The 18061-nt window shown below is 39.0% G+C and overlaps 1 protein-coding gene across 1 annotated transcript in view; it reads right to left on the reverse strand.

Annotated features, from left to right (window-relative positions):
* The window catches only part of IL20RB (interleukin 20 receptor subunit beta), a 36174-nt gene extending 24882 nt beyond the window's left edge, over positions 1–11292 (reverse strand). Inside the window, exon 1 of the mRNA XM_081071822.1 lies at positions 11081–11292. Within this exon, the coding sequence (XP_080927948.1) occupies positions 11081–11153 (73 nt within the window). The 5' untranslated portion in view covers positions 11154–11292. The remainder of the gene's footprint in view (positions 1–11080) is intronic.
* Positions 11293–18061: the final 6769 nt, after the last annotated feature.

An 18061-nucleotide genomic window follows, 5' to 3' on the forward strand; every position in this document is an offset into this window, starting at 1 on the left:
ATCCTAAACAAAATACCAGCAAACCTAATACAACAATATATTAAAAAGACTATACATCACGATCAACTGAGGTTCACTCTAGGGGCACAAGGATGGCTCAACATAGGCAAATCGATCAATGTGATACACCATATAAACAAAATAAAGGATAAAAATGATATAATTATATCAATAGATGCAGAAAGAGAATTTGACAAGATACAGCATCCATTTATAATTAAAACACTTAATAAAATGGGTATAGAAGGAAAGTACCTCAACATAATAAAGCCCACATACGAAAAACCCTAAGCTAATATCGTACTTTATGGTGAAAAACTGAAAGCTTTTCCTCTAAGGTCAGGAACAAGACAGAGATGTCCACTCTCATCATTATTATTCAATATAGTGTTGGAAGTTCTAGCCAGAACAATCAGGCAAGAGAAAGAAATGAAAGGCATCCAAATTGGGAATAAAAAAGTTAAACTGTCACTTTTTGCAAATGATGTAATTCTTTATATAGAAAACTTTAAAGACTCCAACAAAAAACTATTACAAACAATAAAGAAATATAGTAAAGTTGCAGGCTAAAAAATCACAGCACAAAAATCCATTGTGTTTCTATATACTAACAATGAAATTTCAGAAAAAGAAATGAAAATGAAATTCCTTTTGCAACTTCCAAAAAAAAAAGAGTAAAATACCTAGGAATAAACTTAACAAAGGAAATGAAGGATCTGTACACTGAAAACTATAAGACATTATTAAAATAAGTTGAAGAAGACATAAAGAACTGATTCCATGTTCATGGATTGGAAGAACAAACATACTTAAAATGGCCATATTACCCAAAGTAATATACAGATTTAATGCAATCCCCATCAAAATCCCAATGGCATTTTTTAAAGAAATAGAACAAAAAATCATCAGATTTGTATGGAACCACAAAAGACCCCGAATAGTCAAAGTAATCTGGAGAAAAAAGAGCAAGATCTGACTTCAGTTTATACTACAAAGTGACAATAATCAAAACAGCACGGTATTGGCAGAAAAACAAACACCCAAACCAATGGAATAGTGTTGAGAACCCAGAAATAAACCCACATATATGTGGGCAAACAATTTTCAACAAAGGAGCCAAAAACATACAATGGAGAAAAGAAAGCCTCTTAAATAAATAGTGCTGGGAAAATTGGAAAGCCACATGCAAAATAATGAAACTAGACAGCTATCTGTCACCATACACCAAAATTAACTCAAAATGAATCAAAGACCTAAATATAAACCGGAAACAATAAAATACATAGAAGAAAGCATAGGTACTAAACTATGGATCTTGGGTTCAGAGGGGATTTTATTAATTTGACCTCAAAGGCAAGGGAAGTAAATGCAAAAATAAATGAATGGGACTATATCAAATTAAAAGGCTTCTGCACAGCAAAAGAAACTGTCAACAAAACAGATAATCAACCAAATGGGAGAAGATATTTGCAAACAACATCTCCAATAAGGGGCGAATATCCAAAATATATACAGAACTGATACAACTCAACAACAAAAAAACAAACAATCTTGCACTCCTCCCAAGAAGACATACAAATGGCCAACAGATATATGAAAAGATGCTCAACTTCACTAGCTATTAGGGAAATGCAAATCAAAACCACAGTGAAATACCATCTGTTAGAATGGTTATTGTCAACAAGATAAGGAATAATAAGTGTTGGATTGCTGGTGGAAATCCAAGTTGATACAGCTACTATGGGAAACAGTACAGAGGTTTCTCAAAATATTAAGAATAGGATTACCATATAGCCCAGCAATCCCTCTTCTGGGTACCTACCCCAAAAATCTGACAACATTTAGAAAGATATATGTACCCCCATGTTCATTGCATCATTATTCACAGTGGTCAAGACATGGAAACAACCATAGTGTCCTTTGATAGATGATTGGATAAAGAAGATGTGGTATATATACACAATGGAATACTATTCTGCCATAAGAAAAGATGAAATACTGCCATTTGCTACAACATAGATGGATCCTGAGATTATCACGCTAAGCAAAATAAGTCAGACAGAAAAAATCGAGTACTGAATTATTTCACTCACATGTGATAGAAAACTGAAAGCAACACACAAGACAAACAAACAAATAAAACTCATAGACACAGATGGGGGGGTGGTAGGAGATGGAAAAGGGGGTCAAATATATGGTAATGGAAGGAGAACTGACTCTGGGTGGTGAACACACAATGTGATATATAGATGATGTATTATAGAAATGTACACTTGAAACCCATATAATTTTACTAACCAAAGTCACCCAGCAATTTAATTAAAAAATAAATAAAATACATAAATAAAATATAGCCAAAAATATAAGTAATAAAATGTCAATAACTACATATCTGTCAACAATTTCTTTAAATTTAAATGGATTAAACTCTCCAATAAAAAAACATAGGGTGGCAAATGGATAAGAAAACAAGACCCTTACATATGCTGCCTTCAAGAGACTCACTTCAGATTGAAAGACACACACAGACTAAAAGTAAAGGGATGGAAAAAGATATTTCATGAAAATGAAAAAAAGCAAAAAAGCTGGGGCAGCAATACTTAAACCAGACAAAACAGACTTTAAAACAAAGGCTATAACCAGAGACAAAGAAGGAGCCAGTAATCGCACTTCTGAGTATTTATCTGAAGAAACCCAAAACGCTACTTCAAAGCAACACGTCTATCCATATATTCATTACATAGTATTTATAATAGCCAAGATATGGTGGCAATCTAGGTGTTCATCAATGGATGAATGGATAAAGAAGAGGTGGTACATACGAGTAAGATGCATTGTTATTTTTCATACCACCACGTGGATGGTATGGTAGTAACCGTGCTGCCAATTAAACTACAGCACAAAGTTACCTTACTGCTTATGATTCTTTAATATTTAGAATTATTTAGATATACAATTTTATAAACTTTCACTCATGAGCAAACATAAAAACGAAATATAAGTAAAATATAATCAGTCAAGATAGTCTTTATCCCCAAGAATGAAAATTTATTATCACTCAAGATCTGCGCACATATATCCGTAGCCAAACAGGAATCTTCTGCAAACTGGTCTCATCCCTTTAAAATGAAAACTGTTGCTTCTTTCTGAGACCTACAGGCAACATATTCAATATCCTTATGCTATTTGTATGCCCTTCAACAGTGAACGGTTAAACAAATTTTGCTATTTATATCCATGGAATAGTACTGAGCAATAAAAAGGAACAAACTCTTGATACACAAAACAACTTGGATGACTTTACAGGGAATTATGCTGAGTGAAAAAGACCAATCCCCAAAAGTTACATAGTGTGTGAAATTTACATAACATTTTTGAAATGACAAAGTTGTAGAAATTAAGAACAGATTCGTGTTTGCCAGGGGTTAGGAATGGTGGGGAAAAGGGTAGGAGGGAGGTAGGCATGGTTATAAACAGACAACAGAAAGTATTGTTGTGATGTTGAAACTTCAGTATCTTGACAGCGGTGAATACACAAACCTATACACACATGAGTAAAACTGGGGAAATCTTAATAAAATGGATGGATTGTATCAATGGTGTCCATATCTTAGGTGTGATACTCTACTATTGTTTGGCAAAATACCACTGAGGGGAAAAGTGGGCTCTCAGTATATCTCTTATAACTGCATGTAAATCTAGATAGAATTATTTCAATAAAATTTCAATTAAAACATGCAGCCACAATGTCATCACACCTACAAAAATAGCATTAATTCTGATTGACAGGATAACTTTTAAAAGATCACGATGGGATAAACTCAAACAGAATGAAATGTACCTAGGAAAAATGTAAAGTCTATAATTAGGTCCAGTTAATTAAATCAGCAAAGAAGACCTGTTTGGGAAGGGCACTCATCAAGGCTTTATGCAACACACTCTGAGATTGGATTACTGGGTATGTTTTTCTTCATGAGGGGACACACAGGCAGGAAAATAGCAAGGGATGTCCGAACATTTACATGGCTCCATTATGTTAATGCAATAATTTGTATGTATGATCCTCTTTTCCTACCTGTGAAGTTCCAAATCTAACTCCATCATGGGCAAAATACTCAGTCTCATCCCATTAAAATGAAAACTGCTGTTTCTTTCTGAGCTCTACAGGCAACAAATTCAATATCCTTATGCTATTTGTATAATGTATTCCAAACTCCGTTGTTGTTTTGCCCATGTTTAAGTAGCACACACACAATGGGTGTGAGATGGAAAACTTACGGATTTGAAAACTTACATGAACTACTTACTGATACCAGGAGACATTTAATAGGGTTATGCAGAAAGTGTCATGACACTGCACCAGAAGGAAGCTATTTTATGCGAGGACACTAAATAGGAAATGACTCTACAAGACGGGAACTATATTTCAGCTCAGACTCCCAGCTGAAAGTGACTCTTTCCACCTACAGAAAGTTTCAAAATCCTCTTCAATTGTCCGGGAAGGCTGACTGTGGTCTTGAAAACACAGTTAAAGGGAGAAAAACTTTGTTATCCACACAGCATTCTCATTAACAAGAAATGTCACCAATCAGCCAGGACAAGTCTCTGAAGAAACCAGTCAATAAAGACTCTACCAAATGTAAACGTCAAATGCAAAAACCAAGAATATACTCAAGGAAAAAGGGAGAGGAAGTACAGACGAGAAAGATGTATTGGTCACAGTGAGGAGGGAGCAAAATCTGGAAGAAGTTTTTCCTCAGCCACTCTGGATGCACACATGCTCACCAGAGCTAGAGAGGGAGACAGGAATCGCCTGTGTAATCTTTTGCTTCCTTGTGAATATTTATGCTTTTGTTACTATAGAGAATTGTGTTATTCTCATTCTAGCAGGTATCTCAAGAAGGCCCACTGGATGGAGTCTCTTTGGTGGTGTTTCCAATGGAGACTTGAGCTGGGTGACTGTGACGTGACTATTAAGATTCTGGTGCTCAGTGTGGGCAAAACTTGCTAAGCAATACTTTTGCATAGAGCTGCATTCACAATACTGATATCTCTCTCTCTCTCTCTCTGTCTCTCTCTCTCTCTCTGTCTCTGTCTCTCTGTCTCTCTGTCTCTCTCTCTCTCTCTCTCTCTCTCTCTCTCTCTCGGCCTCTTAGTTTCCTATTGCTGGTGTAATAAATTACTACAAATTTAACATCTTAAAACAACACAGATTTATTATTTTACAGTTCTGTAGGTCAGAAGTCTGACACCAGTCTCAGTGGGCTGAAATCAAGGCATTGATAGGTATTCTCAGCTTCCAGCGGCCACCCTCATTCTTTGTTCATGGCCGCTTCCTCCATCTTCAAAGCCAACAATGGCTAGTCGAATTCATCTCATGCTTCAAATTTCTCCTGCTTCTTTTTTTGTCCTCCCATCTCCCTCTCACTGCATCCAGGAAAGGTTCTCAGTTTAAAGACTCACGATTAGATTGGGCCCACCTTGATAATCCAGGATAATCTCCCAAACTCTAGGTTCCATAATATTCATCACAGCTTTAAAATCCCCTTTTCCATGGAAGGTAGCATATTCACAGGTTCCGGGGATTAGTGTATGCACATTTTAGGGAGCCATTATTTTGCCCACCACATGGGGCTTGCACTGCAGGGGACATTGGCTCTATGAACTGACACTATGCCCTACAATTTCTCCTTCAAATACAGTGAATTATTTCAAGAGGATTACCTTGAATATGACCAGAAGAAAAGAGCAAGGCTGACTTAGAACTTGGCTACTAGTAAGCAGGATGCTGGCATCACTCACTGCCTAGGGACCTAGTGTCCACATCCCAGTTTCAAAAGGTACGCAAATTCGTGCCTCAGAAAAGTGATAGATTACTTCATGATTTTAAAGTATAGTCTTAGGATCAGCAGCATCACATTCCCCAGGAGTGTATTAGACATGCAGACTCTCCGGCTGCACCCTATACCCTACTGAACCAGAATATGCATTTTAACAAGATTTCCCAGGTAATTCATAAGCATATTGAAACATGAGAAACACTGGTCTAGAGACTACAATAGTGGGGCTCACCATCCTTGGCTGCCCATTACAATCACTGGCGGGTGGAGCGGGGGGAGGAGTTGTTTGCTGCTGTTACATTTTAAAATTGTTTCAGACTTACAGAAGAGTTGCAAAAATACCGTGTTTCCCCGAAAATAAGACTGGATCTTATATTAATTTTTGCTCCAAAAGACGCATTAGGGATGTCATCCTGAAAAATCATGCTAGGGCTTATTTTCCGGTTAGGTCTTATTTTCAGGGAAACACGGTAGTGCAGAGAGCTCCCATATGAAACTGAGGATCCTCGTGATTTTGATTTGATTTGTAATTATAGCTTTAGAAATCATGTTTTTCTCCTCTCTCTCTACACCCCTCATAGACTTAGCATTTCCTCCTGATAATCATTAACCTCTGAGGCAGCAGAAGACAATGGCCCCGAACCTGACTAATGGTCACAAGGTCTGGACCTCCAGCAGGCTAAAGAGAGCATCTTGACCTAAGTTGTGTTACAGCTCCTGAGCCCTGAGGTGCAATGACCCCCTGGCTGCTTTTCCATGAAATCAGACAGAGGGTCGCTGGAGCAGACCTCAGTGCTGTCCTCAGGACCTGAAGAAATTGTTTATTACCATTACCTCACCTCCAACCAGTCAGCTCCTAACACAATCCCCAACCCCTAACACATGGTGTCTTATGATTTTGCCCTATGTCATCTATAACTTGCACACCATTGAGGAGACAGGTCTTTCAGAGCACAAGTTTGCATGTACTCTGGATTGGTCAATCCTATAATAATAAATTACTTCCTTTCTCCCCTGCAAATCTCTGCTCGTTCATTTCTTTCCGCCAGTACTCGCAGGCGGACTGACCACATATTGGGGTTCGATAACACATATACCCTTCACTCAGCCTTCCATATGTGTATAACCATAGTATAGTCTTGAAAAGTAAGATATCAACATCGGCACAATATCATTAATTAAGTTTGGGTTTATTTGAATTTAACCGGTTTTCCCCGTAGTGTCTTTTTTATTTTCCAGGAATCAATCCAGGATCCCACATTCAGTTGTCATATCTAGTAGGTCTCCTCCAGTCCATTCTCAGTGTTTCTTTATCTTTTATGATCTTGACATTTTTGAAAAGTACTGGTCAGTTGTTTTGTAGAATATTCCTCAGTTTGGGTTTGTCTGATGTTTTTGCATGATTTGATTGAGGTCATACATTTTGGGCATGTATTCACAGGGAGTGTATGATGTTCCTATGTCTCATCACTGGCAATCTTAGCATTGATCACTTGGTTAAGGCAGTGTTTCCACTGTTAAGCTACCATTTTCCCTTTATAATTAATAAATCACTTAGGAAGATACTTTGACACTATGCAAATATTCTGTTTCTCCTCAAACTTTCATCAATTACTTTCAGAATCTATTGGTGGATATTACTTGCAACAATTATTTCTGTGCTGTTCTAATAACAATATCTATTTATTAATTGGAATTCTGTAAGGAAGAACTGTTCCTTTTCTACCATTTATTTATTGAATTATTCATTTACATCACTATGGACTCATGAAAATTTATTTTAATCTATTGTTATTTATTTTGTTACTCAAAGTTTTCCAGCTTTGGCAATTGGAAGCTCTTTTAGATTGCCTCCTGTGTCCTTTTGACTTACTCTCATAAGTCTACAAAAACTAATACTTTATTTTTGTAATAATTCTATATTTACAGAATAAAATTGCAGACAGTACATAGAGTTCTTGTATACCCCTCACCCAGCTTCCCCTAATGCCAGCATCTTATATAGCCATGACATATTGGTCAAAACTAAGAGGCCAACGCTGGTATATTACTCTAAACTATTTGGATTTTGTCAATTTTTTCACTAATGTCCTTTTTCCATTCCAGGATTCAATCCAGGATACTTGTTGCATTTAGACCACCATCCTTTTTTAAATAGTCCCTTACTTACCACAACGTGCTCCCGACTTGTCTTGTATTTTTTCTATCCAGTCCTACAATAAACCACATCTCTAAGGAACTCCATCCAGGGAGTTTTGAAAAATCCCAATGACCAGGCAGCACCCAAGATTAATTAAGTCAGAATCTCTGGCTATGAAATCCTGGCATTTATAGTTTTAAAAGCTCCCAGGTGATTCCAGTGTGCATTTGTGACTGAGAACCACTGATCTACACCTTACTTCTGGTGGCCAAAGAATAGTTAAAACTGAATGGTAAATCCTCAAATGTCAAGTGTATTTCCCAGCAGGCTCTTACGTTCCCTGAAGACAAAGGACTCTGTTTTGTTCATTTCTAACCAGCACCTAGCCCAGAACCCAGCATATAGGAGGTGCTCAGAAATGCAAAATAAATGAAAACTAAACAAGTAAACTAAGTTTTTGTTCTCTTAGTGAAATTAGCCTTGGCCTGACTTCTATTTTTCTAATCCTTATCCATCTTAAATTAGACTATATTTTTGCTGCCTTGACGTTCATGCTGAACACCTCACAATTTCCTAAAATCTTGAGTCAGTGATAAAGAACCACATAAAGGCTGCCCACCACAAAGCCCTTGGGCAAACTCTCTGGGCAGAAATCTCCTCCATGGAATGAGAGGCCATGCTGGCTTCCCATCTCTGGGTCTGCTGTCCACTGCCCTCATTTGGGTCCTCTTCTGCCACCTTTACTTCCAACAGCCCTTATAGCAAATGCATCAGAAAAGGTAGCACCGTCTTCTTTATTCCCTTTACTTTGTCTCTCCTCCCTTTCTCTGGCTTACTTCAATGTCTCAGCTTCTTCTGCAGAGAAGTACAAAGAGAACAGGCTCTGGAGCCTGCCAAACCTGAGTCAGATAGATCCCAATTCTCACACTTACTAGATGTATATACTTGGGCAAATAACTGAACCTGAGTCTCTGTTTCATAGTGTATAAAATGGGGATTGATGTGAGAAATCAAGAGAATATTTTGCTGACCTATGAGCACTGCGTGTGCTCAGAAATGGCATTGTGATTGTGTCGTTGTTGTTGTTATTATTATTATTACTGGTAGTGGGGATCAGTTTTCTGAATCACACTCTATCATTTGGAAGGGACAGAGCAAGTCAAACGAATTCTATAAAAGAGAGAAAGAACTCTACCCATCTGTCCAGGGATCTAGAGTAACTAACAGAAGTCCATTTAGAATTTGGAGAATTCATCTACACAATCCAGAGGCAATGGTCAGAACTGCACAAAGCCATTATTTGCTGACAGCGTCATCTGTTTACATAACCAACACATAATAACTAACATGGGAAGGGCACACTGACACTGTCAAAGTGCTTTTGTTGGCATCACATCATTTAACCCCTCCCAACCTCAGCGTGGCTGTTTTAACCATTTCACAGATGCAGAAACTGAAATTATGTGCTATAGAGCTAGCAAGTGATAGAGTCAAAACATGCGCACAGAGCTTTCTGTCTCTGACATCCTTGTGGTTTCTATCATTGATGTTTTGTTCTAAGTGCATAGGTGTCAGAAGAACACACTCATCTCCAGGTCTATTTGAAACACAAGTTTTCAGGAAAAGGCTTAAAATAACTGGACTCCCTCATTGAAGAAAATGACAAATTAACCAATTCTGGCTTTTCTCCTCTAATTTGGCCTTGTCATCTTCTCCCTTTGGCTCTGTGGAGGAATGTTTCCCTGGTCTCTTGTTTGTCCCACCAACTAATCAGTCTACTAACTAACCAATCAGCTAACATGCTTGGCCGAGACTTGGGGCTGTGAGGACACCAGGAAAGATGCCCAGACCCTGCCCTCAGACCAATGCAGGAATCAGAACCCACCAAAGCAGAACACATGGGGTCAAGTGTCAAAGAAGAGAGAAATCAGGGAAGGATCTGTAGGAGGAGGAGCCACCTGGAACGATGATGGGAAGATGGGCTTGGGATGGGGAAAGGAATTGGAGATGGTGCTTCTGGTGGGAAATTATAACAATAAAGTCCAAGAGGAGGAAATGAGTGTGTAATATGCCAACTGTGAAGACAGCAGCCGCTTGGGGTCCATATTTGTTTTCCAATAGTGAGAAATAGAGTCGGGGCCTGAATATGCTGGATCGTGAAACAAACAGCAGATAGGAACACCACACGCTGAGCAATCGGGAGCTGTGAAGTTTTGTAAACTAGAAAGGGACAACATAAATTTGATGTTTAAGCCAATTATAAGCATTTGCCAAATTGCCTTAGCAGTGATTTGTTGCCTAATTTAAAACTAACCAGAATAATTAGTTCTTAATGTTAAAAAAAATAATAATAAAAAAGACAGAAAGTAGTCAAGGCTCCCAGTGACACTACAAAGTGCCTAGCACCTAGGAGTATTAAAAATAGAAATTTCTATTAAATGTGATTTGACATGATGAAACATCAAAGGCTACAGAGCTGTGATTTTGGAAAAGTAAAACATGTAGGGACAAGCATCCAAGAGTGGAGCAGAGAAAATTATGTAATCTTACTGGCAGGGAAAATGCCCCAAACCAAATATTGTTTCAAATGCTATGGAGTATCTGACTGCTACCTTTTCTGCAGTGACAAGGGGAGAAATCCAATTTTTATAAGCCTTGTACCCAATATTAAGGTTAAAAATTGTGTCGTTTTATTCATGTGTATTTTGTTAGCATCTTTATTTCTTGTCCTTAAAGTTAACATCCCTGACGCACACATAGAAAGACTGAAATAACTATGTTGCACCTTTTGAAACCAGATAATGAGATAAATAGCAAAATGCATAGAGTTTTGTTAACCTTTAGACTTATTCGTTTTGATGCTTTATCTTTCTAGATTATTCTGTGGATATTAGGAAAGATATTTCCAAACAGAATGCAGGCTTTTCCTTTCTTCAGGATGTGAGGATGGAGGTTTAGGAGGTGAGGAAACATTTTTAAAAACAGACATAAGATGTTCTATGTATATATATTGCAACCCCAAGCCCTGGGAAAGTATTTTTCACCTGCTTAACCTATATTCAAGTACCAGACTATTGGCCGTATTCTAATTCATACTTACCTGTGAGCAAGCATGAAATCAAGGCGCAGAAAAGCCACATAAGACTTGATGAGATTTCTTCTAGAATCATCATGAATGTTTGTGTTTGGCCGACTCAGCTTAACCCGGAACATTGTTTCCTTCCACTATGAAACATTCTGTCCATCCCAGCTATTCTTTCTTCTGAACGCAGACGTTGGAACTGAGGTCTGAGTTGTTGTGAAGCCTGACTTGTTCCTGAAAGAGGAGCCAGCCCAGACAGCTCAGAGGGGGCGGGCTGTGCAGCACCCTCCTTTCTGCCCAAACCCAGATATTGCATCAGGGGGTGTGGCCTGGGAAAGTTCTAGAGAAAAGATTAACTCTGGGAAGCTTGAGAATCAGCCTGGGGTAGATACCTGGACCATAGGCTCTGGCCTGGGGGACCCTGGATGTCCCTAAACACCTCATTGGCAGTGAGCAGGCAGGATTATCTTACCCTCTCATCAAACAGCTGTCCCCTTCCACGTCTTCACCTTGTGAGTTCATTCAAGCTGGGTACTGATTAGCTCTTTTTGCTAATACATATCCACTTCAGAAAAAAAGTAGAGACGTTAAAAAAAAGTTTTAATATCTTTTAAAAAGTCAGGAGGTGAAGAAGAATACGTAGCTTCATATTCGCTTGCATTTGCAAAAAGAAAACCTGGAAGGAGACACAGAAACTAACAAGTTTATTTACCTTGGGGCAGAGGGAGTGGGAACAGGAAAGATGAAATAGAAAAATGTGAATGAATGAGACTCTGCGGTACGTTTTTTCGTTTGTTTGGGGGTTTAAAAAAATTTATTGTGGTAAAATACACATAACATAAAATTTACCATCTTAACCATTTTTAAGCATACAGGTCAGTGATATTAAATGCATTCACATTGTTGTGCAACCATCACCACCATCCGTCCTCATAACTCTCTTCATTTTGTAAAACTGAAACTCAATGCCCATTAAACAATAACTCCCCATACTCCACTCCCCCCTACCCCTGGCAACCACCATTATACTTTTTGTTGCTATGAACTTGACTACTCTAAGTATCTCATATAAGTGGAATTATACAGTATTTGTCTTTCTGTGACTGGCTCATTTCATAATGTCCTCAAGGTTTAACCACGTTGTAGCACATTGCAGAATTTCCTTTCTTTTTAAGGCTAAATAATATTCCATTGATGTATATACCACACTTTGCTCATCCATTCATCCATCAATGAACACTTGAGTTGCTTCCACATTTTAGCTGTTGTGAATAAAGCTGCTATGAACATGGATATACAAATATCTGTTCGAGACACTGCTCTCAGTTCTTTTGCGTGCTGTGTATGTTTTTATACTATTTGATTACTGAATCATGTGAATGTATTATTGAAAAATTAAAAACAATTTTTAAAAATGGAAGGAAAACCTTATGATAGTATTTGGCCCCTTAAAATGCTAGCCTTTTAAAGAATCGAAACACTCTACATGTGCAGATGCATTAGTGGAAAGAACATGGGTTTTAGAGTACAACAGATTTTGGTTCCAGTTTAAGAATTTATTTGCAGTGTAACCTTGAGAAAGTTAATCACTTATTTATTCATTCAACAAACATTCACTAAGGTCCTACTATGTGTTAGATCCTGGGAATTCAGTAGTTTCTGCTCTCACTGAAGAACTAGTGGAGGAGATGAACATAGGAATAATCATAAATCAATATTGAAAAAAGAGTGACAGAAATATCCACAAAGGAATAAGGGAGCATTAAGGAGAAATACCAACCCTGGCTGGGCGATAAGAGGCTTCCTGGAGGAGGTGACTTCTGAGCTGATAAAATGCTGTAAAAAATTAGCCAGTATGTTTAGGAAACCACAAGAAGTTTGGTGCAACTGGAGTGCAAGGTTGGAATGGCAAGAAATGGGGTCCAAAGGGAGATAGAAACAGGATTCCAGAGAACTCTGAATGCCCTGTTGAGGAGCTTAGAGTTTATCCTGAGAGGAATGAAGATCCAAGGAGGGGTTAAAAGCTCAAATCTGATCATGCCTTTTCCTGCATTTGAGCTTTAAAAAGTTAATGACTAGGATGGAGAAAACATAGAAGGGGCCAGACTGGAGGAAGGAGGACCCAGAGGGAGCTACTATGTCAGTTATCTAGTGAGAGATGTTGGCTTCTACTAGTTTTTCCCATGTCTGTCAAGAGAAGTGACTAAAACCAAAGGATGGAGGTAGAATTGACAGCTCCTAGATACTGAATAGATTGAGAGGGTGGAGGAGGAGGCAAACATGATTTTCAGGTTCTGGGTTTGAGCAATTGGGTGGATGGCAGCACCTTGGCTGAAATAATGGAAAGGGGGAGGATGGGGTGAGGTCAAGACAGGCAGAGTTGGAAGTGGTACAAAAAGAGGTTGCATGTGTTCAGCTTGATACACTTGAATTCAGGATGCTTATAGAGGCAAGGGTCTCCAGTGTGTAAAGGCTCTTTGTCTCAAGTTTATGGGTGTCAAGAGTATGGTAGCATCTCCCCTACCTTTAGCATTTCAGTGGTAGCTGAGACCAGGAAGTGGGTGAGAACATTCAATGAGAGATTAAGGAGATGTGGGGATATGTTCCTGGAGAAGACCCACATTTAAGGACCAGCACAAGAAAAAATAAATAGGGGGATACAGAGAGGGGAAATAGGTCAGAGAAGTGGTTCTGGAACAAACTATGGTCCTGTAAATGATGAAAGATGGAGTGAGTGGTCATTAAGCAGGAGTGCAGAAGAGTGAGTCATTGAGTTAATCATTGAAAAATGTCCCTTGGATTTAGCACCTGAAAGATCATTTGTAATCTCAGTAAGAGGAGTTTCAGTGGAGAACTTAAATCATAAGCTAGCTGTAGAATGAGGAGCGGGTGGGGAAAGCAGTGCACTTCTGCAACACCAAGGGCCTCATTTTTTCATTTATAAAGTAGATACATCTTGCATAATAGTCATGGGAATTAAAGAATGCAGACAAAGCACATTAGCACAGTGCCAGGAACACACAGTAGGTCTTCACAAATGCTGTATTAACCATGTGTTCTGTTAATAGTATTAATAAGTATGTTAGGGATAATTTGCTTTGACTGTCTGACCCTTGTGGGCTGCCCATCTTTCGGTTTGGCCCCTGGATCAGCAAAGAAAGGCTTCCAGTTGGAGATACCTACTGGAGGGTAGTAGTTAAAAGCATGGGCTCTGGAGTTGGTATCTGGGTTGGTATCCAGGCTGCGCCACTTACTAGTTGTATCTTTTTAGGCAAGTCGTTTAAACAATGCTTTAGTGAATTCATCATATAAATCGAAGACAGTTACAGAACAGTACTTAATTCACATAGCTGTTGTGATGACTAAATGAGACGGTACACTTAGAATAGGATCTGGCAAAGTGTACAGCAAATGTTAGCTGTATATCTCTTTATTACACCATAGTCCAGAATACTTGGTGCATGCGCTCCTTGATTCTTATACTTTGAGTCAGTGACCACGTCTATGGCCTGACCTCTAGTCACCAGCTGCTTGTATAGTCTCTCACGGCACTCCTGGCGTCTGATTCTAGCAAACCCTTCCTTTGAGTGTGGACACCCCCCAACTTGTGCTTCATACATGCTGGCCTCCACATCTGTCCCTAATCTTACCTTTGTAAGATTACTTTTGTACTTCCAGCCCTGGCTTCCCAATTCCTCTCTCCTAAATGCATGTTTGCCCCGTTTCCAAATGTTAAAAAAGCCAATGTGTACTGGGTATCTACTAAGTGCCAGGAATTGTCCTAAAGGTTTTCCATAATTATGTACATTTTCATGTGTTATACAACAGACATGCAAGTTAAGATTTGATTCCCAACTTTTCAGATGAGGACACAGGGCTCAGAGAAATTGATTTACTGTATATTGCAGAGCTAGTCAGGGATGGAGACAGGAATTCTGAGGTCTAGAATTCCAAGTTCTTTTCACTCACTTTACTGCCTCCCGATTAGCACCAAAGAAGGGCTCACAATGTGTCTGAGGGGCACAGAGGGGTGAGTGATCCAAGGGATTAGCAAAGGCTTTAGAGGATAGACCTCAATATGGAGCTCCGAGGATGTACCCATGTATATTTGGGTAGGAGAGATGCATTCACAGTTCAGCATTCCATTTGGGAGAATGGCATGACAAGGCCCAAGGATAGAAAAGTTGAGGGGAATATTAACTGAGGAGGAAAAGGAAAAGTAACAGGAAATGGGAGACTGAACAAGACTCACTTAGCTATGTTGTAGGGGAGTAAGGAGAGTTGTTCACCAAACCCTGGTCTTGTTAGCTCTTCCTGGGCCTGGATCCCTGTCAAGATGTCCCTCCCCAGAGCTGCCATGCTGACAAGGCAGTACTGCCTACCAATCCTGCCCAAGCCAGTGCAAGGAGAGTCTCTGTCCTGGGCTCAGCACACCTCAAGGGACACTGGGGGGAGAGGGGGTAATGCTACCTGCCTGCCACAGCTTTTGCATGAGTCCCTCTCAGGACTGGTTCATGACTCAACAAGGAATTCAGACCGTCCACCTCTGCACGGGCCATGCCATTGGGTGAGGGCCTCTGGAGGCTGTGCCTCACCTACTAGCCTCTACTCTCGCCTGGAATCCTCAACTCTGATCTTGTGTTTCTCTTCTGGCTTTGAGGTACTTCTTTCTGTATCTTATCAACGGGTTGTGATCCCTGGTTGTCTGTGCTACACGCCAAAAACAAACTACCCTTGAACCTGTTGCCTGCACGTCTCAGGTTAATTTCCACTGTCTTTCAGAGTTGAAAGATCATCTGTGTCTGAAGATAAACTGCTGGAAAAATGAACCTACTTATCATAAGCAGGTACAGTCTAGAAATAGGCATCTTTTTCCTACTACACTATTTGCCACTTAAATATATTTAATTGGAAGAAAAAGCAAGGTAATAGAAGATTTTTACATAAAGGTAGAGGCAGTGGGGATGGATAAGGAGGTTGATGGTCAAGGAAGAGCCCTCTGAGCCCCGTAGGCCAGGATTAGAACGAAGCAATGGAAGCACGAGGGCGCAAGATTTGAGGTACTCACTCTAAGAGTTGCGCATGTGTAGGACAGGTGGTCCTGGTACCCTGGCACAGACTGCATGGCACACACTCCATTCCAACAACCCTTCCTTGCCCTACGTAACACAGAATAGTTCCCTGCCTTTTACGAAGATTCCTAAGTATCTGTCCTATGTTTTAGCACATTTCACATTTAGGTGTAACCCAGTCTCAATTATATATTTTTGTAACACAGGATATTTAAGCAGTGGAATCCCCCTTGTCTTAGGGTCTTCTAACTCCTGCTTCCACAGATTGTGCTCTAGATGTCATTTCCACACACTTTCAAGCTCCGGTTCTCCAGGTTCTTGCAGCCATTTTTTACCTCCTCTGAACATACTTGTTTCTCAATTTCCTCCCTCGTTTATTGTCTGGCCACCAGTGCAGAACATCAGGAATTTAACCTCCCTTAATCTCAATTCTTTCCTTAGGGTGTGATCCATTAAAATCCTCAATGAAGTCTGCCAAACTGCCCTCCTTCCTGTAGTTATAACTGATTTTTTCCTACATGACACTCCCTAACAACTCTTCTTAAGATAATCAGGCTTTATTCAGAATAGCCCTTTGTAGTTAAAAGTTCCACATTTAATTACAACAAATACCATTTTACTCAATTTTAAAATTTGAAATCCGAAATAATGCTCTGTAATAGTGAAGATCTTAACATAATTTTCATGATTTTGGTTGTTGTATTTTCACTCAACCACTGCTTTAATCCTAGTCATTAGTGGTCTATTCAGTGTAGGACACAATATGCTCAAAGGTCAATTTTAGCAGAGGCCTCCTTTGATCATTTTACATAAATTCACAGCCCCACTCTCTCTCCAAATCCCTCGACCCACACTATTGTTGCTTCAGAGCACTTCTCCATTAGGCATTACATTACTAGAAATGTTTCATGACAGCTTTTGGACAACTTTGTCCATTTTGTTCACTATTATATTGCTAGGTTAGAACAGTCTGGTACCTGGAGCAATCAAATATTTGAGGTAAGTTGGCTGGATGGTTGGATAATGGACAAATATTTCTAAAAGCTATTTAAATAGACACACAATCATGCACACAGACAGAACAGTTCAAAAATACTTTTTCATCTTGACATCAAGTGATTAGCATATGCCCCAATGAAATCAATTATTTGTTTTCTATAACATCCCTCTAATCTATAATCTATAATAGAAAAAGTATCAAAACAAGTGTTTGCTTGGCATTATTTGCTCCTAGAAAAGACATGCTTATTCAAGGATCACTAATTTCTTCCCTAAGGGTTCAAAATTATTTAATAACCATTGCTGTTTCGCCTAAAATTGACACTTCAGTCTCATTCTATAATCTACTTGTCTCCATAATTTCCCAAAGGCTATCTGCAAATTTCCTACATGGTCTAAGGAATAAATTATCTAAGACCAGAGACTTATTTAAAGCAACTAAATATCTTAACTACCTTGGATGTCTATTTTTGTCTATGTGTGTTTGTTTCCCTGCTTGAATCATTATCGTTCCATGAGGTACAAGAAAACAGGGAAAGAGAAAACTGAGTACTGTGTCTTTTTGTCTTCTGTAATTATAACTACAAATAAAATTTGGAACATTATAATCAAAATACTGAGACCAGCTTTCCCTGTGAGCTTTAAAAGTAATTTGAGTAGAAACATTTAAAAATCAGCCAGTTCAGTAGGTAAATGAAATGTTTGTGTTAAGTCATTGTAGGCATCAGGCCAATTCTGAAATATTTGAGATAATGAAAGTGCTCCGGCTGGCAAACACATTCTCAAAAACCCACTTTGGTTTGAAACATTTCCCTCTGTAAAGGTGACCAATGATAACTGAAAAACTCCTGCTCTTCAAAATCTCACCAAGCCCAATTTAGGTGCTACTCATTAAACAAGTCTCAACAAACTGTATTTGCTTTAAGAT

Source organism: Rhinolophus hipposideros (assembly GCF_964194185.1).
Source record: "Rhinolophus hipposideros genome assembly, chromosome: 14".
In the NCBI taxonomy this organism is placed as follows: Eukaryota; Metazoa; Chordata; class Mammalia; order Chiroptera; family Rhinolophidae; genus Rhinolophus; species Rhinolophus hipposideros.